Genomic DNA, 21096 nt, shown 5'->3' with positions numbered 1-21096 from the left:
CTTCATCTTCATCCATGTCTCGGGCTGAAGCTTCAGCTGCTTCAGCTCCTCCATGCCATGGTTCTTCTGGCCAAGCTACCACATTATGGAATTCATCCATAGTCCACCTGTGTGCTGGAGGGGTATCATACATCCCCACTATCATCTCAGCCGTGGCCACCTGCCCTCTGTGGATGGACTACAACTGAGCACCTATAAGAGACATATACATGTCCCTCATCTGGAATGGTTCTGCCTCATGAGTATCAGCAGAAGTCCTGCTCTGTGCTGGCCTTCTCTCTCTACGAGCCTGGCGTGGTGGCACTGGCTGGGCTGCCTCCTCACCTCCACAGTACTGTCTGTAATAGGCCTCATCTATAGCTTTTCTTGGCCTCTCAAATGGTGGAACAGAAGTGTCCACCCCAGCTAGCTTGCAAAGGTGAGTGATCAAAGAAGGATGTCCCAGTGGTGCTTTGTTGTTTGAGGTGTTAGCACACACACTAATCTCATCAGCTATCACCTGCCCAATATTAACATTCAAGTTTCTGATAGCACAGTAGATGAAGAGTGCCCTGCTGAGAGTAATATCTGACACATGTGAACATGGCTGAATGTTGGCATGAGAAAATGCCATCCAATACTTTGCAAGAGGAGTCAAATCTGTCCTCCTAATATTAACCACTGAGCCAGATCTATTCCTTTGGAAGTGTCCTCCAGGTATGCACAATACTCTCTCAACATCCTCAAAGTCAGCACCTTCCTCCATGCTAAGAGCAAACTGGCATTGCTCACCAGCCCACACAGTATCCAGAAAGTTATTGATGGAGTCAGGATCATACCTGATAGCATGGCCTCTAACATAGCCCAAATAATTCTCAGCTGGATAATCACTGATAACAGTTGAAAAACTGTTATTTTCATGCTTAAAGTTGATACTAAAAGCAACCTTTAGACTTAGAAACTAGCTTGAAATCATGCCTTTTGTTTATATTTTCAGAAATAAGAGAGCTGGACAGGTTTATGCTTGATTTAAGTGTTCTTGTGCAGGTTTTGAGGTGAATTTGGTGAAAGAAGTGAAGAATAAGAGAGAGGACATTAGAAAAGACAAGAAAGAGTGCAAAAAGGAGAAGTCGAGGGCACCGCTCAGCGGCAAACTACCGCTGAGCGGCACTCAAGAGGTGACGTTGGAACCGCTGAGGGGCAAAATGGCCGCTGAGGGGAAGAAAGAAGACGCGCAATCACCGCTGAGCGGTAAATACCGCTGAGCGGCACTTTTTGGGCTTGGACTTTTGTAATCTTTTGTAACTCTAGATTAGTATATAAGGGCTTGCACGTCCTATAGTTAGGCATCTTTGGCAGAAACGAGGCAAACACTCTCTCTTTCACCCCTTTGAAGGAGGATCTTGGATGCTCAGGCTACCTCTTCACCTTTATTGGGTTTATTCTTTCATACTTTCATTGTAATTCATCTAGGTTCACCATGAATATGGTGAACTAAACCTTGTATGTTTGTTGGGGAGTCAAAGTAATCTCTTGAAGCTCTCATATATGGATTTGTTGAGTACATCTTTGAATTAAGACATATGCTTTCTTTCATCATTAGTTAGGGTTTTTCCTCTTTGCTCAATGCTTGCATTGTTTAACTCATTCTAATGCATGATTATTGGTTTTGTTGATACGGACACGTACGGGGAAATCTAGATCCGGGGAATTTCTCCCAATATTATACTGACAATATTATATTGGTTGCCTTTAAGCTCCTGCACTCATGAACTAATCATTAGGAATGCTAGGAATTGTATGAACTATTTGATTAGGGAGAAGCCATCTAGAATGGTACATTAGAGAGTGGCATTAACAATGATGATTTGAATGTTGAATTCCTAAAATATATGAGAGTGGATGAGATGAAATTGACCCCCAACAACATATTCATTCATATATTTCCTTGAAAGTGTTTATCTTTTGTCTTTGTCATTGATCAATTCATGCATACATATTTAATTTTCGTCTTTGCATATTAAACTTCAATTATTGTGTTCTTAAGTCTTAGCTAATCAACAAATCACATAACTAAACTAGGCCGTGAGTCCTTTGGGAGAACGATACTTGGTCTTACCAAGTTTATTACTTGAAACGATTCGGTCATACTTGCCGATTGTGAAACAAGTTTGTGACATCATATTTTGGTGCTTACAAATTTGTCCATCAAGTTTTTGGCGCCGTTGCCGGGGATTCATGGTTTAACTGGTTAATTTGTGTGATTATTGATTATCTTTGACTTTAATTTGAATTTTTGTTTTTATTTTTCTGTTTTTATTGTATTTTATCTTTTTATCTTTTTAGGTTAGATTTTATTTTATTTATTAGATTTTATCTTTTTATCTTTTTAGATTAGATTTTATTTTATTTTATTTTATTTTCTGTTTTTATTTTATTTTATGTTATTTTATTTTTCTGTTTTTATTTTATTTTATTTTATTTTTTTGTTTTTATTTCCTATCTTCTTATCTTTTCAATTATATCCTTTGATTTTTTTTTTCTCTATCTTTTTGTGCTAACAATTGTTTTTAGGGTTTTGTGCCTAATGTCTGCAGAATGCAATTTGGTCAAGAATTTAACTATATGGGCACTCAATTCCACCAAAGTAATCTCAACCACTGGTGGGAACCTCACTCAAGCATGGATCAAAGCCAATTTTGGCAAGCTGCTGGACAATTTGAGAACCAACCACAACAGCAATGGCAGCAACAACCCTTTCTATCAAGAAGTTTGGATAGGTTGGAGGACACCCTTCAACGATTTTTGAAAAATTCCGACTCTACTCAGAAAAGCATTGAAGAATCATGTAAAAGAATGGAGATACAACTTCGTCACATTAGTCAGAGATTAAATGATGATGTTAATATTGAAGTTAACCTTAAAGAGGAAGGGCAAGTCATTATCACTGAAAGTGACAAGATTCTTGATGAAGAAAAATTAGAGGAAGATGAGGAAAGGGTAGAGAGAAAAGAGAAAGAAGAGTTGAGTGAGAAAGATAAAGATGAAGAAAAAGAAAAAGAAGTGGTTGAGAGAGAAGAGAGAAAGAAAATTTGTGTGAAAATAAAGAAGTTGAGGAGAAAAAGAAAAGGGAAGAAAAAAATAAAAGAAAAGAAAAAGAGAAAATTTAGGGAGAGAAAAAGGAAGAAAAAGAAGATGAGAGGAAAGAAGAAGAAATCATATGAAAAATCACATCCTTATCTAAAGAAGAATCATAGGAAGGAAAAGAAATTCAAGTGCTTTATGGAAATCTTCAAGAAATTGGAGATTAAAGTTCCTATGATTGTGACACTGCAACAGGTTCCTGGTTTGATCAAATTTTTGAAGAAGTTCAGTAGAAAGAAGAAAAAGAAGAAGGAACTTGAACTTTACTGGGTCAAGCTAATGACGTTAAAAGAGCGCTTGCTGGGAGGCAACCCAGTAGATTTACAAACACTAGTGGAAAAATGACATTTTATAACGTACAAAAATGATCTTTTATAACGTAGTTACTGGGGACATAGTTCTGGGCGATATAGTAAGTCTGCGCATTTTATAACGTAGCAGAAATTTACGTTATAATATGTTGAACATATTATAACGTAGTTTCTAAAATCCGTCATAATATGCGTAGTTTATTATGACAAATTTTCGTTTGTCCGTTATAATAAGTGGAAGGTAACATGACGTAGAAATTTTTGTACGTTATAATATGTGATTTATTATTACGTATATATTTTTGTACGTTATAATATGTGATCAACGTATCATGACGTACATGGTTTAGTACGTTATAATATATGTTTTTTTTAAAAAAAAAATTAATTATTACATTTAAAAATTATAATAATATACTTGTATTATCATCTTATTCCATCAATTTATAGTTAATATAGCTTCAAATAAAAATATTTAATGAAACTAACAAAATAAAATTCATTTCAAACATTAAATAGTGTAATATTTAATACATCATTTATATTATACATATTTAAATGATTCATATACACTTGTGTTAAATGATTCAGTAGTAGTTGATTCACATCGTCTACCCATGAACAAATCTCTACTCATTGACAACAATTTGCATCCCCAAACAAATGCCCAGAAATGGAACACTATGTTCTCGGGCATACTTAGTCGCAAGAATTTTCCCTTGCATTCCTCCATCACCAAAACCTCTTGAAACTAGAACACCATCAATGCCCTGCAAAATAAGTCCAATTACAGAAAACCAATAAATAATATATCACTATATGAGATTTTAACATATATATCAATATTAAAGATCTGAAAATGGAATAAATATGTTTAGTCTAAATAGTAGGAATACCTTTAAAAGATTCCATGCAACTTTATATGCCTCAGGATCCTGCAGCAATATATTTTAATCAATCGTCAGAGGGTTGCAATATATTTTATATCCAAACACTTTAGGATAAATTCAAAGCAAAAGGTTTAGGATATTGCATGAACTTAAACCACTTAAAATGCAAAAGTATGAAATTCAATTTTAAAAGAAAAAAGAAAAAAAGAAAACCATCAAAACCATGAAATTAACAAATTAAACTACATAAATACGGTTCCAGCAGTGCTTCAATAAAAGGCATGGACTCAATATCCCCTGCATGAAAGAAAAGTCATTGTAAATTAGTTGCTTTAAAATATAGCCGATCCCACCACCAAGTGAGAAGAAACTTGGTGGTTGCCTTAGAATATAGTATTAAAAATATGGATATGAATATTATTTTCTCCCACTGTTTGCTAAGTATAATTCATTTTTAATTTTTAGTTTTCAATTTCCATCTAACCCATAATCTTTAGAATTAAATATGGGAAAAAATTGAATGGATATAGAAATATAATATTGAAAAAGTTATATCTTAATTTAGAATAATTGAATGGATATCGAAATATAATATTAAATCTAGCAGCCAAAATAATTTAAAAAAAAGCTTTTCCTATAACATAAAATGAAAGGCCAAATACTCTGTCCCATAGTTAATAGATAATTTTATAAATCACACACTGATAGATCCTGATCAACTACCATCACACATTCAGAACAGGGTTAGTAACAAAGTCATCAAACAGAAAAGCCACCATTAAAAGGCATGAAAGACGAAACCTGTTTTGTAGAGTTAAACCTACAAGTTACTAAAGGAAAAATGCAAATGTAAACTAAGTTACTTGGCTGACATTAAATGAAAACTTTAATTCAAGTAGAATGAGTTAGTAGTATACGGGAAAGAAATGTTATGAATGAAAGAAGTGAGGAAAGATACTATTAGAGACCAAAGAGAATCCATTGATACAATAGATTACATTTCAAACCATAAAATAATATGCACACAGATGACTCAGGATTTTCAGAAAAAGCTTTCAGCTAAGTTAATAACTAAATGTTCCAACAATCTATCAGTACAATAAGGTTGATAGATACCTGAGTCAAGTGTGCCCATGCTTCAAGAAAATTTCTATCAATTTGAAGTGATTTTAGATGTGCATCCTCAACTTTCTTATATTCACCAATTGAAGATAATGCTAAACCCTGTAAAAGAAAGTGTTTACTCAGAAAAATAATAAAGCGATTCAAGTGAGATCTTACTTAAGTGTTATGTGTGCAAGAAAATCATTTATAATAAAAAGTGATTCAAGTGAGATCTTACTTAAGTAACTGAAAATTTCAATCACCTTCTTTTCAACTATATATATAATAAGATCACTAGTCAAACAGTTCCTTAACATGGCTCTACATAAGTCTTGACAACTGCACTAGTTTTGCTTAAACAATACATATTTGACCCAAGTGTTAATGCCTAAACCAAATCAAGTTTCTACTCCTTATAAGTCAAATCAAACATAAGTAAAAACCAGATTTCAAGATCATTTCATTTTCTGTACCAGAAGAGATCCATTTCATTAAGGGTGGGTGTCAATGGGACATACCTAACATGAAGCATTGATTAACTAAAATACCCAGGTTAAAAAATAAATAAATAAATTCCAATCAGCAATGCGAATTGGGTAAACTTCAAAAAAATTTACAAATACTAAGATCGAGTAAGCCACCCCACCTCAACAAACTCCCCCAAGGCTGCCCGAGCTTGACCTCTCCTCTTTCATAATCTCCTCTTCTCTCCTTCTCAATAACAAACTATAAACATCCAAAACAAAACAATTAGAAACATCTGGCTCACCTGATACATTTTTCTAGTAGTGATGTTATTGTCGCCAGTTAATTTAATGTCCAAAAATCGTTCGTAGTTCCCAAGATCAAGTTCAAGCTTCCACAAACAAAAAAAATAATGAAAATGGCAATCTAAAACTTCAGAGGAAAACAAACTGCAGATATCCTCTTTTACTACGACTCAAAAAGTTTTAGCTTGCACTTATGAAGTAAAATGAGAAAATGAAAAGAGCAGGGGAAAGTATAACATAACATACAACCTCAACCTTCCATTGAATTTAGAAGGAAATAAAAAATCTAATGACTGTCATCTTGTTGTAGAAAATTTTCATTTGCTTACCTCTCCGCTATCATCTAAGACGAAAACCTCCGCATGCTCGAAAGGAGACATTGTCCCCGCATCAGTGTTCAAGTAGGGGTCTGCAAATGATGGAAAAATTAAAACAAAGATAAAAACAGTGAAAATAGCATTCATTACTTTACATAATATGATAATAAAAGAAAACATGTTTTATTAAAATTTCTATAAATATGAAAACTAAATTAACAGGGTAAAGAGGGGAAAAGTGTTACAGAGAAGAATGTGAACTATAACTACGGTTGGAAGAGCAGCTCTGAGAAGATGACTGTAGGTGCGACGCGAATCCTCGAAGCTTCTTCCAAAGAGAAGACGTAGCGAAAATATGACAAAAACTCGAAGAAGAACATGAAACAAAGGATTAAACTTGATAGAAACCCTAGAAGAAGAAGGAAACCTATTCTGGACCGATTGATCGGTGTAAATCAAAGTTGAATCGGTGGAAAATGTTTCTAATGGTGAAAACAAGGTTTTAATCGGTGGAATCGAAGGGAAATGGTGAAAAGGAGAAGAAACCCCAATAGAGGGTTTAGCTCTATGAATGATTCGGTGAAAAATGAAGGATAGAGGAAATAGAGATGATTCTGTGAGTGAAGAAGCCTTGCCGTGATGATGAACGACGTGCGACGAGGAGATGTCTCTCGAGAAGGAAGACGCCAGGAAACCGAAATGGAGAGAAATGAGAGTGAGGCTCTCTGATGTGAGAAATGAAAGTGCTCTCTCGAATGCGCGAGAGGAAATGAAATGAGACCTCCAAGCGTGACAGCGAGCGAAGGAATACGCTCCACAACGTGGCTGAAGTTCTGAAAATGATGTGGCTGATGACGGAGATGCCGAGAAATGCAAGTGAGGGGGATGAGACGAATAGCGGAAGAAAAGAATGAGAGTGAACTTGAATGAAATCTAGCGAGAGGGAAATGTGAAAAATTAAAGAGGAAGAGATATTATAACTGATTTCTAAAACTCCGTTATAATACATCAATAATAGGTTTTGAACTTATTTACAAGTTTATCACCGCATTTTATATTATAACGGATTTTTAAAACTACGTTATAATATGTTTGACACTTATTTACAAGTTTGCCACCGCGTTTCATATTATAACTGATTTACAAAACTACGTTATAATATGTCCTATTTTTATTACCATCTTGCCACCGGTCAACCTAGTATGACGGATAATTTTTATACGTTATAATAGCTTCGTTATAGAAAGGTATTTTTCCACTAGTGAAACTTTTGATTTTGTTTTATAATTTGTAATTTGTGAACATTATTCTGGACATTATTTTGTTGGATTTAGCATCTACTGAAGGATGCTAGGTGGTTAAGTATCTACTGAAGGATACTAAGTTTGTAACACCTACTGATGGGTGTTGGTGAGAAGATTTTGCACCTACTGATGGGTGCTGGTAAGTTTGAAACACCTACTGATGGGTGTTGGTGGATTTTGGGTCAGGCTCGTGACGTTAAACAAGCGCTACCTGGGAGGCAACCCAGTTGATTGATTGTTTTCTGTTTGTTTATTTTTAGGATTTGCATAAGCATTTTTAACATTGAATTGCAGGGAACCTATGAGGGGTATGCTAGGAAGGCACGTAGGTCAAGAAAAGAAGGAGAAGGGCACATCACGAAAGTGCCGCTGAGCGGCAATTACCGCTGAGCGGTACTATCGCAGATGGGCTTAAGTTCCCCTTAGCGGAACCCGAGCCCATTGGGGTATTTTTAAACCCTAAGCTGCGCGTTTTTATATTCTTTCAAGCTCTTCTCTGCACTAAGACTCCCACATATCTCCTCTTAGGTTTCCCACATCTTTTTACTCTTCCCTCTTTAGAAAATTTCTCTTCCACTCACTTTTACACTAGTGTGCTATCAAAGTTTGGGGTTGGAAGAGAGCATTCTAGTTTGGAAGCATTCTCATATCATCTAGCATCTCCACCCAAGTAAGTAAAATGCATTTTGTTCATTCTAGGGTTCTTGAAATTGACTGTGATTGTCAAAGCATGAATATTTAGGGGTTTTGATTTCTATGCATGATTTGATGATATATTTGATGTTTGAACCGATTAAACTGCTTGATTATGAACTGGAAAACTGAAAATTGCATTTGGGTGGAGTTAGGACAGTTTAAAAACGAGATTTGCAAAAATCTGCAGATCACCGCTGAGCGGCATTTACCGCTGAGCGGCACTCTGCCAGATTTGCTTTTTCTGGTTTGTTGCGTGTTTGAATGTGGCACTGGTGGCGCTGAGGGGAAATTCTGGCCCTCAGCGGTGGTTTAGCTTCAAAAGGAGTTTTGTTTTGTGTTTACTAATGATTAACATCATGTTCTGTGGTTTTGGATTTATGTTTGAATGCAGGAATGGCATCCTCTTCAGGAAAGAGATTGAAAACCATGGCAACCAAGAGAAAGGAAAAGGAACCAGAGCAGCCCCATAATGGCAGGTTCCTCTCTAGGAAACATGAGAAGCACTTTAGGGTGGTTCAGGACAGGAGACTTCTAATGGAGAGAAAGGTTGGAATGATACCTAACTTTGCTCCTCAATTTGGAGAGCAAGTGTTAGGGAATGATTGGGGGAAGCTAGCCACTTATCCATCACCTGCCAACATAGCTGTGGTGAAAGAATTCTACACCAATGCAAAGAAGATTGGTGATTGATGGACAAATTTGTAAGCACCAAAATATGATGTCACAAACTTGTTTCACAATCGGCAAGTATGACCGAATCGTTTCAAGTAATAAACTTGGTAAGACCAAGTATCGTTCTCCCAAAGGACTCACGGCCTAGTTTAGTTATGTGATTTGTTGATTAGCTAAGACTTAAGAACACAATAATTGAAGTTTAATATGCAAAGACGAAAATTAAATATGTATGCATGAATTGATCAATGACAAAGACAAAAGATAAACACTTTCAAGGAAATATATGAATGAATATGTTGTTGGGGGTCAATTTCATCTCATCCACTCTCATATATTTTAGGAATTCAACATTCAAATCATCATTGTTAATGCCACTCTCTAATGTACCATTCTAGATGGCTTCTCCCTAATCAAATAGTTCATACAATTCCTAGCATTCCTAATGATTAGTTCATGAGTGCAGGAGCTTAAAGGCAACCAATATAATATTGTCAGTATAATATTGGGAGAAATTCCCCGGATCTAGATTTCCCCGTACGTGTCCGTATCAACAAAACCAATAATCATGCATTAGAATGAGTTAAACAATGCAAGCATTGAGCAAAGAGGAAAAACCCTAACTAATGATGAAAGAAAGCATATGTCTTAATTCAAAGATGTACTCAACAAATCCATATATGAGAGCTTCAAGAGATTACTTTGACTCCCCAACAAACATACAAGGTTTAGTTCACCATATTCATGGTGAACCTAGATGAATTACAATGAAAGTATGAAAGAATAAACCCAATAAAGGTGAAGAGGTAGCCTGAGCATCCAAGATCCTCCTTCAAAGGGGTGAAAGAGAGAGTGTTTGCCTCGTTTCTGCCAAAGATCCTAACTATAGGACGTGCAAGCCCTTATATACTAATCTAGAGTTACAAAAGATTACAAAAGTCCAAGCCCAAAAAGTGTCGCTCAGCGGTATTTACCGCTCAGCGGTGATTGCGCGTCTTCTTTCTTCCCCTCAGCGGCCATTTTGCCCCTCAGCGGTTCCAACGTCACCTCTTGAGTGCCGCTCAGCGGTAGTTTGCCGCTGAGCGGTGCCTTCAACTTCTCCTTTTTGCACTCTTTCTTGTCTTTTCTAATGTCCTCTCTCTTATTCTTCACTTCTTTCACCAAATTCACCTCAAAACCTGCACAAGAACACTTAAATCAAGCATAAACCTGTCCAGCTCTCTTATTTCTGAAAATATAAACAAAAGGCATGATTTCAAGCTAGTTTCTAAGTCTAAAGGTTGCTTTTAGTATCAACTTTAAGCATGAAAATAACAGTTTTTCAACTGTTATCATGAACCAAGACCTCCAAGGAAGGTAAGGACTACTTCCACTTCATCGAATCCATGCGTGGGTGTTTTTCGTAGCAAGCTTTTGTATCTATCCCATGCATGACCCAGTGATTCTTCCATGCCCTGCCTGAATGAAGAAATATCTTGCTTTCCTTTGTTGACCTTGAAGAATTGAGTGCCCATATAGTTAAATTCTTGTCCGAATTGCATCCTGCAAGCATTAGGCACAAAACTCTAGAAAATATTTGTTAGCACAAAAAGATAGAGAAGATACAAAGAATAAATGATAAGAAGATAAAAGATAGCAAGATAGAAGATAAAAACATAAAATAGAAAAATGAAAACAGAAAACAGAAAAAAAATAAAAATAAATAAAAACAGAAAACGAAAAAATTAAAAACAGAAAACGAAAAAAATATAACAAAACAAAAAAAAATGAAAATAAAAACAAAAAAAACAGAAAATAAAAAAAATAGAAAAAAAAATAATAACCAAAAAATAAAAACAGAAAATAAAATAAAATAAAATCAAATAAAATCAAAATAAAATCAAATCAAATAAAATGAAATCAAATAAAAATAAAATAAAATAAAAACAGAAAACAGAATAAAATAGAAAACAGAAAAATAGAAAACAGAAAAATAAAATAAAATAAAAAAAATTCGAAATTTAAAAATAAAATAAAAAAAATAACTCAAAGATAATCAATAATCACACAAATTAACCAGTTAAACCACGAGTCCCCGGCAACGGCGCCAAAAACTTGATGGACAAATTTATGAACACCAAATTATGATGTCATAAACTTGTTTTCAATCGGCAAGTATGACCGAATCGTTCAAGTAATAAACTTGGTTAGACCAAGTATCGTTCTTCCCAAAGGACTCACGGCCTAGTTTAGTTATGTGGTTTCTTGATTAACTAAGACTTACAAACGAAATATTTGGGGTTTAATATGCAAGACAGAAAATAAACATGTATGCATGAATTTTGATCAATGGCAAAAAGCAAAAGATAAACACTTTCAATGATATTAATGTATGAATATGTTGTTGGGGGTCAATTTCATCTTATCCACTCTCATATATTTTAGGAATTCAACATTCAAATCATCATTGTTAATGCCACTCTCTAAAGTACCTTTCTAGAAGGCTTCTCCCTAATCACGAGTTCATACAATTCCTAGCATTCCTAATGATCAGTTCATAAGTGCAGGAGCTTAACGACAACCAATATCATATTGGGAGAAATTCCCCGGATCTAGACTTCCCCGTACGTGCCCGTATCGACAAAACCAATAATCATGCATCGAATGAGTTAAACAATGCAAGCATTAAGCAAAGAGGAAAAACCCTAACTAATGATGAAAAGAAAGCATAAGTCTTAATTAAAAGATGTAAAAACAGATTCCATATATGAGAGCTTCAAAAGATTACATTGATTCCCCAACAAACATACAGAGTTTAGTTCACCATATTCATGATGAACCTAGATGAATAACAATGAAAGAATGAAAGAGATAGAAAAACCCGAGAAAGAGAAGAGGAGAGCCGTCACCATCTCCCAATCTACCCCCAAGGGGTGAAAAGTGTGTTTCTACTTCCTCCCAGCCAAAGATACAAACCCTAGGACGTGCAAGTCCTTAAATAGGGCATAACAATAACATAAAACAAGTCCAAGCCCATAAAAACAAAAGAAAACCAGTCCAAGCCCACTTAGAATGGCGCTCAGCGGTATTTTACCGCTGAGCGGTACTAGCGCATGATCCATTTTGCCCCCCAGCTGCTGTTTTGCCCCTCAGCGGTGATTTCGGCACCCAAAAAGTGCCGCTCAGCGGTATTTTTCCGCTCAGCGCCACTCGGTCAGACTTTTTCTGCGTTCTGGTTGGTTTTCCAGCATTCTGGTTGACTGGTTGACTTTTCTGGTTGACTGGTTGACTTTTCTGGTTGACTGGTTGACTTTTCTGGTTTCTGGTTGACTTTTCAGCACTCCAATCTTTCGGTATTTCAATTCTTCTTTCAAATCATTCAATTAGCCTACAAAATCAAGGGAATCTTGCACAAAACCATTAAATTCACTTTCAACTCTCTTATTCTCAAAACTAAAGAAAAAATATGAATTCAAGCTAGTTTCTAAGTCTTAAAGGTTGCTTTTGGTATCAAATTTAAGCATAAAAATAACGGTTTTTCAACCGTTATCAGTTTACTTACTGTCTTTTGCATTTGAAACCTCAAGAATTTGTTCACAAGTCTTAACTAATCAAGAAATCATATAACTAACTAGGCCATGAGTCCTTTGGGAGAACGATACTTGGTCTTACCGAGTTTATTGCTTGATATGATTCGGTCACACTTGCCGAGAGTTAAACAAATTTTTGGCGCCGTTTTTCGGTGTTCATAAATTTGTCATCACCTTTGCAACTGCCTTTGATACAAGAAGGTCTAACACCATAGGACCCATCACAAGAGGAATGGCCAAAAAGCTCCAAGATGAATATTCTCCTCAAGGTCAAGTACTATTTGCTATCTTTGGATGGAAAATTGGAGAATAAGAAGATATGCCAAATCAGCCAAAACATGGAGAAGGGTAAAAAGGACATTTCTATACAAAAGGGGTGTACTTATCCTTCTATGGGGCTGCATGAGTAATTGTTTTTCTTCACATAAAACTTGATTTTCACGTGTTTTAGACGCTATACATGTAGCACATGGGTTCAGATCTGCCACGTGAAAGTTGAGTGCTTAGAGCCTTGAGATTAATCTATAAAATCTCATAGGAAAAGCTTGTAAATCACTTTTGGATTGCATTAAAGAATTTCTGCTGAAATGCATAGCAAATTCCTTCTCCAAGAGTCACTTCTTAGCTTGATTTCCATTGCAACTTCCTTCCACTCTAGGAAGCCTTCTGAGTTGTGAATCACCTCTCCAAGCTAGCCTCCATATCCATTCACCTTAAACTCCAAACATCCGCTGCTTCACATCCAAAACTCTTCATCAATCTGCTCACAAAACTCCAAGTCTACAGCTGCCCATGCTACTGTTCCATTGGTTTCCGCAAGCTGTTCAAGCCTCCCTGCACCTCCAATCTCACGGATCTGCTTCTCCACATCTCCTAGGATGTATCAAGTGGTATTCAGAGCAAGGTTCTAACTAGAACCGTGAGATAAGTCCAGATTTTCTTCCATTTATCTGCTGTCAAAAAATTTCCTGGTTGTCTTGCTGTTTTCTGAAAAATTCTGCAATGTTTCATCAATCATTGCTTTGTTTAGGATCTACTCTTAATTTCATTGGCTACTAGCTGTCGTTGTTTGAGTTTTCCTTCATTTTATTCGGCTGTTATTAATTGTTTGAGTCTATTTTACCATTTAAACATCATTTCTGTTTTTGTCTTAAGTCTTGTTAGTTACTTTGCTGTTTTGTTATCAAATCTGGTTTTTCTACCAAGTTTTACCAAAAATCTGAGTTGTTTGAATGTGGCTACACCAAGTAAGAGCAATGAATACTTCAGAAATGAGCTCAGGTGTTTAGATCTATCATTCAAACTCAAAATCTGTGCAGTTTTTTTTTAAAATCCTGACAGCATTTCAGTTCTGTTTTTGTGCTGCATTGCCACTGTTTTTATGGTCATTTACTGTTCTATTGAACAGCAGTTGGTTGATCCATTGTCTGAACCATTTGGAAGATGAAATGAGTTGATTCCAAATAGTTTGTCATGTGGCAAGAGTGTCCAAGCATTTGGCCGAGATGCATGAGTTTCCTTGAGTCAATTTTGCTTAATTGTGTGTGGTTAGTATTAGATCATTGCTAATCATCATCAACACTGAATTTCTGCATTTGTGCAAATTTCAAATACCATTTCTAACTCCTCCTTGCTGTTTTCAAGTCAGAATTACTTTTGAATCAAAATTTGACCATGCTAGTTGGTAAATTTAGCTGAAATATGGTACTGCAGTAGTGATTTTCTGTTTTATATAGTTTTGATGTATCCAATTAGTTCCAACAAGTCATAAATCATCATCAAAACATGTTTGAATCATTGGAAAATAACTAGGTGCAGTACTGTTCATTTGGTCTATTTTTCTGCATTGAAAAAAAATTGACTCTGCTGCAATATTATGCTGGTTTTTCTGTCAAATTCTGCACTGCATTACTTTGTTTGATTCATCATTTTTAGATGCAGTAAAAGCCATGGTCCATTTAAAATATTAAGATAACAATTCAAAAGAGATATTACAAATGTTAAAAGGCACTTAGGACCATTGCATCATCAGTTTCGAAGTTTGAATTGTATAAAAATTTGGTGCAGAAATCTGGTGCAAAAATCTGGTGCAACTCATTCAGGCATTTCATCAAACAGTTTTGTCAATTTTCAATGCATAGCCAATTCGTGTGTGATTCTGATTTAAAGTCTTTTATTGCGTTTTAATTCTGTTCTAGAGCCATTCCTAAGATCATTTTGATGTGCCACCGTGATTGATAGCCACTTAATTGCTTGCTTTCTGAATTTTGAACACTCTGCACACCATCTGTTTGACAAAAGTCCTGGTGTTGCTGTCACTTGGATGTGATTTTGCTGGCAATTGTGGTGGTAGTTTCTGTGACTAATTGGTTTATTGGATAGGTGAACTATAACTCAAATGGCTCACTGCAAGTGGAAGCATCAAAGGAAGTTCAATTGGTGAAGAAAAGTGAATGAAGTTGAACCTTGAAGAAGGAAAAACCGTGACTGCAGCAGCATTCTATACTGCAGAAAATTAATTTCTTGGTTTAGGCACCTTGCAGCTGAGAGAATTGTTTGGAATCCAGTAGATTCAAGTTCTTTGAGAGCAACCAAAGCTGCATACATTGTCCCTTAGCCTATTTTTAACTTTTCCTTTCCAATTTACCAAATTTCTTTGTAACTTCCATTGTTTTTCTTTGGTTGTAAGTTCCAAATCCAAGCAAGTGAGGTGCTAGAGTTCACAAGTGCTCTTCCCTCATTTGTAACTAGACTCAAAGAAGTCTCACAACCTAAAATTGAGTAGTCGGTGAGTGTGTCTTAGATCCAAAGTCTAAGCCTCACCTAGGAGACCTCACTTTAATGGTTTTTCCAATTTTCGACTAGATAACATATATCTTGTGCGAATAGGAAGCTCTCTTAGGGGTCCGAATTTAGAGTTTAGGTTGTGTCCTTCCTTTGCTTTGTGTTTTTCTTTGTTGTCTTTAAGACTTAAGTGGATTTAAGAGTGATTTTGATCTAAGGACTCTAGTAAGTAGCAAGAAGCATATTTGGCAAGGAAAAGGCTTGGTACTTAAGCATTCCTAGTGAATCACCTCCCTTACCTGGAATATTGCTTCAAGTGAAAATCTCTAGTCTTTACTTCAAGAATAACATTTAAGTCCATCATAATGTCTAGAAGGCATTCTCCTAGGATTAGTGATAGTGAAAAAGAACATTTTTCTCTTCAAACTTTAGTTAATGAATTCAAGGAAATGAGAAGAGAAATGAATGAAGAGAAAGCCAATAGAGAGCTTCAAAATGCTGTTATTCAAGATGAGTTGAGAATGATAAGGAAAAGCAAGTCTAGGGGAAGTCAGAGTGAAAACTCTCAAGAGGGAGGGATGTCTTTGAGTCTGGGTGATTATTACCCTCATCAGCCTTCTACTTCTAGGAGGCATAGGAGAAATTCTCATGCACCCCCACCCCCTAAAGAAGTCAATGTTGTGTTGCCTCACTTCCATGGGAAGGACAATGTAGAGGCTTATCTTGATTGGGAGATGAAGGTGGAACAATTGTTTGAATGCCACCAAGTGAGTGAAGAGAGGAAGGTCTATCTAGCTACCCTAAGCTTTCAAGGGTATGCAATGTATTGGTGGACTGCCTTCGTCCAAGAGAGGCTTAGACATCAAGCCCCTCCCATCCACTATTGGAATGATTGATGAGTCAATATTTTATTCACTTCACTTAGCTTATTGTACGGAATTTAATCAGGGAATTGTGCTTAATTGTCCAGTATTTTCCCATTTTTGCTAATTGTGCTTAAGTTGACTAAAAATTCTTATTTTAATTAATTTGAATTATTTGGACTAATTATTTGCATTATTAATTGTAGTGAAATTGTTGGATATTATTTGGGACATTTGGAGGTCAAAAGAAAATGCCACATCAATTTTATTTTAAACTAAGAAAATGAACTGGAGGTGCTGCCACGTATTTTTGGAAGCACACAGCAGCCTTGGAGCTCACGGTTGCACATCACGCACAGCTCAGTCCAGCAGCTTTCACATGGGAAGAAAGGGGTGCATCCAGCAGCACACTCACGTTCACGGCCCACACAGTTTTCGGTCCAGCAAAGAAGTGAAAACAAGGTGCTGGAAGAAAGAAACCATACACGGCCCACATGAAGAGAAGCACGCGGAGAATGGGCAGCAGCTTGGAAATGAGAGGGGGTGTGGATTTCATTTTTTGGGGGTGCACATAGAGATGAGACGTGAAAGAAGTGCTAAATTAGTTGGCCTGTTCGAGCAGATTTCTTGCACATGGGTTACATACACATCCAACACAGTCCAGCAACGCCTAGCAACACGGGCAGCTGCGGATTCCACGTTGAGCTGGAAGTGGTGTGACCGCCTGTACCATTCAACTCTTCACTCGGTCACGGCCCAGGGGGTGCAGGATGGAATGTAGTCCAGCAACGTCAAGCTCCACGATCCAGCTGCCACGGAGGAGAAAGAAAAGAAGCAAGTCCACAGCCCAAAGCAGCAACACCTGTCCACAGTAGCAGAGAAGCATCCAGCAAGCGGTCCAAAAAGCAAATACAGCATGGGCTGAAAGAGAGGAACACGTCCAACTTTGAAGAATGAAAAGGTTACGGAGAGGCAGGATATAGGGGGGGCTCCAGCCGCAACCAAGTACGGAGATTTTTATTTTTGCAATGGAAGGCTACGGCTAGAGGTAGAGTGGTGTCACGGCTGATTTAGTTGGGTCCTGGGAGAAATGGTGTGCACGGTGGTTGAAGCTTTTAGAAAAGAAGAGTAGCTTGGTGAAGCAATGTATGAGGCACAGGTGGAAGCACGGGAATGTGAGCTGAAAGTAGCTAAGCTTTTGGAATTTCTTTTCTTTAGGAAATTAAGAAATTGATTAGGTGAAAGGTGTGGGGTCACGGCTGCAGAGGTGCATTCGGTGATGAATTTTAGGATAGCTCCAAAGCACTTTTGCATTGAATTTATGTTACTGTCACACATTTTTAATAGATATATCATCTCCGATTGCAATTGTTGATTTCTTTACTGTTCATGCATTTTATTTTAATTTAAGTGTTGAATCCTTGATGGACTTCATTTTTAATTAAGTGTTTTTATTTTTATTATCTGTTGTAATTTACTGTTCATTATTTTCTGCATCGCTACATTCTGTCATTGTGTTTTACTCTTCATCTTGTTTTCAAGTGTTGTTTCAATCTCGGTTTGCTTTTACTGATGCTTTTACTTTTGCGTTTAATGTTTAAGTTCAATTGGTACATTTCAATTAAGATGTTGTTACGTGTTCTGCGTGTTTACTGTTCCAGCGTTTTGTTTTCAATCCGATGAATTCTGTAGTTATTCTGGTTTTGCTGTGTTTAGATCGTTCGGTCTCAATGTAGAACCGTTCTATATGTAGGATCATTCTATTTTCATGCCTTGTTCATTTCTGTCAATGTTTTCAATTATGTTTGGTCGTGTTTAATTTCCAATTTTAATTTAGTTCGTTCCTAATCACAAAAAAAAAATCTTTACAAAACCCCCCTTTTTCCGTGTGTGATCTGAGACTGAACCCAAGTTGGTCCTTGAGAGACGACCTAGGAGTCACTTCCTAGTACTATACTGCATTCTTTTATGCACAACTTTTGTGGGAGGTGCGACCCTCTCATCAAAATGGCGCCGTTGCCGGGGACCAAAGGTTCGGTTTTGGGTCTTTTGTTGTTTTCTGTTATGTGCGTTTTTGTATGCGTGTCGTATGTGTTTTGTCTTGTGTTGTGATGTTCTGTTTTCTGTGTGCGTTTTGCATGTATAAATGTGTTGTGTTTTATTTGTTTCGTAATTTTTAGTATTTTTATTTTTCCATGTCTACTTATTCTGGTTTTGTGAATAGTGCTTATTCTGCCAATGCTTATGATTCTCCTTCTGCATGGTACTCTAATTATTCTGCTGATTTCTATAAGGAGAACAATATTGCGCATCCTTTGGTGAGGGGCGTACATGATGATGTTGCCCAGTCTTTATCAGATTTTGAAAGCAAGTTGGAAGGAAAGATTGACTCTCTTGCGAAGTTGGTGACACAGTTCACTACCAACCAAAGATCTGCATCTCATTCTGCATCTGTTGCACGACTATGTGCTATTTGTCCTTCCAGTGACCACTATACAGATGCATGTCCTTCTTTGCAACACCATGCTGCCTTTGATGCACCTCAGGCTTATGCTACAAACATCTACAACAACAGGCAACAAAAACAGCAGCAACAACAACAGATACAATTTTATGATGCTCCTGCTCAAATAGCTCCTCAGCCTTCTACTTCTAAACCTACATTGAAGGAGTTATTAGAGCAGATGACCATGCAAAATCTTCTGTTCAAGCAAGAAATAATGGAGTTTCAGCAGGAAACAGAAGCTGTCATTCAGAGTTTGAATGATCAGATAGGGCAGACAGCTACTCAGCTCAATCAGGAACAACCTCATGACTTAGAGGAATCACCATTTCAGACTGTTCAGATTCTTGATGATGATAGTGTCGTCCACATAGGAGATGGGGAACAGAGTTATGAGCTTACCACTGAGCAACCTACTTTCCTACCTTCAGATGTCCATACTCTTGCACCTGAGGAGACTAATGAAAATCTTGAGGACCAGGCAGAAATTAGCAGTAATTTTGAACCAGGTAGACCATTTTCATGTGCCACCACTTTTCCAATCTTTAGGGAAGTGGCGGAAAACATACCTGAATTTGATTATGCTGTTGATGATTATGCTTTTAATGATTATGCTGTTGAGAGGTATGTTGATGATCATATTGTTGCTGAGCATGTTTTTAATTCTTCCTCTGTGCATGATGAGAACCACTTTTTGATATCACATCCTAATGTTTATTCTCCATGCACTGAACATGAATCTGAGTCTGTTATTGATATTACTTGTAATTTAGAAATTGATTCATGTTCTGAGGATGTATCTGAGGTTCAGCTTGTTACACTAGGATTGGGTGTTATACCCCTGCATGAAATTTCTATAGAGCCACATTGCACTAACCCCATTGCAGGAGGTACAAATGAATTTGATCAACAAACACCCATAGTGGACAACAAAGGTGCTAACATTCACAAAAACTTCAAGATCAATAGGCACCTGTTGAACCCGCTCATCAACAATCACTTCTTAGATCCAGCTGTGGAAGACATTTCCCTGCTTGATCAAATTTGGAGGATGAAGAAATTCTTCCTCAAAACTTCCTTGCTGGATCCAATGGTGGAAGACATCTCCCTACAAGTCCAAAATTGGCAACTGCCACCATGACCGGGGGAGTTTTCTTTTTCCCTTCTCCCCCTTTCCCTACTTTTATTGCACTTTTCCATGATGTGTTGATTTTTCTGATTTCTGATCTTATGCTTATGACACATTGAGGACACTGTGTAGTTTAAGTGTGGTCTATTGGGGGAGATTTTTATTTTTCTTTGTTAGTTTTTGTTTTCTTGGTTAAATTTTTTCTTTTCTAGGTAGTTTTTGTCGTGCCTTGTGTACAGTTTGCATGTTTCTCTTGACTTTTGGACTTTGTTTAGGTTGTAGACTCATCTTCACTTCCTTGATACTTGGTTTGAAATCCTTGCTTTTCTTTGCTTGGGAAGATGATTATGATGTTTGAGAGGTTGAATTGATTGTGACAATTACCCTGTGTGAGATTTGAGCCACTTAATGTTCTTTCTTGTGTGTGATATGTCTCTTGATTGCTTGCACACATGCCTTGGCTTGACTCTTTTTGATGATTCTTGATTGATATGCATGTTTGGAAGTGATAAAGGCAATTTTGTTCTTGAGCCTCTCTAGCCAAATAAGCTGACCTTGTTGTAATCCTTTGATAACCCCCTTGAGCCTATACTTTTCCCCTGTTCTTTGTTTTCAAGCTCATTAATCACCCTTAAGTGAAAAACCATGATAACCTTAACCTTAGGGAATTTTGGAGCTTTGGAAGTGTTTTGGGAACAAGTGTGGTCTCCTTGGAGTTTCTGATGAGTTGGCTAGTTGGTTCCTCTTCTTGTTTTGTTTTGGTAAATATATGTGTATCTTGTCTTTTACAGTTTTGGTTTTGAAAAGAGAGAAAAGAAAAGAGACAGGATGAAAAAAAAAAAAAAAAAAGAAGAGCAGAAAAATAGTGAAAAAAAAAAATGTGGGTCAATAATTGTGAATAATGGAGTCAAGAAGAGGATGGAATTAGAGGTTGTGGGTGTGTTTGAATGTGTTTACACTTGTTCCCCATTGCTCCTCTGTTCCTTATGGTTTGTAGCTTCTTATCCAGATATATCCTGCCTTGTCCTTGGCCCCATTACAACCATGAAAAGACCTTTTGA

The 21096-nt window shown here is 36.7% G+C and overlaps 2 protein-coding genes and 1 long non-coding RNA gene across 3 annotated transcripts; 2 read left to right on the top strand and 1 right to left on the bottom strand.

The window, feature by feature from the left end:
- Nucleotides 1-3908: 3908 nt before the first annotated feature.
- Nucleotides 3909-7441, bottom strand: LOC148205258 (uncharacterized). The gene is made up of 6 exons (XM_088102911.1): nucleotides 7151-7441; nucleotides 6528-6607; nucleotides 6198-6284; nucleotides 5441-5548; nucleotides 4331-4369; nucleotides 3909-4204 (listed from the first exon to the last, which is right to left on the bottom strand). The coding sequence occupies exons 2-6, from the start codon at nucleotides 6576-6578 to the stop codon at nucleotides 4064-4066; spliced, it is 426 nt and encodes a 141-aa protein (XP_087959037.1). The 5' UTR covers nucleotides 6579-6607; nucleotides 7151-7441; the 3' UTR covers nucleotides 3909-4063.
- A 9112-nt stretch (nucleotides 7442-16553) lies between these two features.
- LOC148205257 (uncharacterized) lies at nucleotides 16554-17863 on the top strand. The gene is made up of 2 exons (XR_015785090.1): nucleotides 16554-16946; nucleotides 17026-17863. It is a non-coding gene; the product is annotated as an uncharacterized LOC148205257 (long non-coding RNA).
- Nucleotides 17864-18430: 567 nt separating this feature from the next.
- LOC148205256 (uncharacterized) lies at nucleotides 18431-20337 on the top strand. The gene is made up of 2 exons (XM_088104113.1): nucleotides 18431-19339; nucleotides 20311-20337. The coding sequence occupies exons 1-2, from the start codon at nucleotides 18599-18601 to the stop codon at nucleotides 20335-20337; spliced, it is 768 nt and encodes a 255-aa protein (XP_087960239.1). The 5' UTR covers nucleotides 18431-18598.
- The last annotated feature ends 759 nt before the right edge of the window (nucleotides 20338-21096 follow it).

This window comes from Vigna umbellata, chromosome 1 (genome assembly GCF_029865625.1).
Source record: "Vigna umbellata cultivar VRB3 chromosome 1, Vumbellata_1.0, whole genome shotgun sequence".
NCBI classification, from domain to species: Eukaryota; Viridiplantae; Streptophyta; class Magnoliopsida; order Fabales; family Fabaceae; genus Vigna; species Vigna umbellata.
This window is presented reverse-complemented; position numbering and strand designations above follow the sequence as displayed.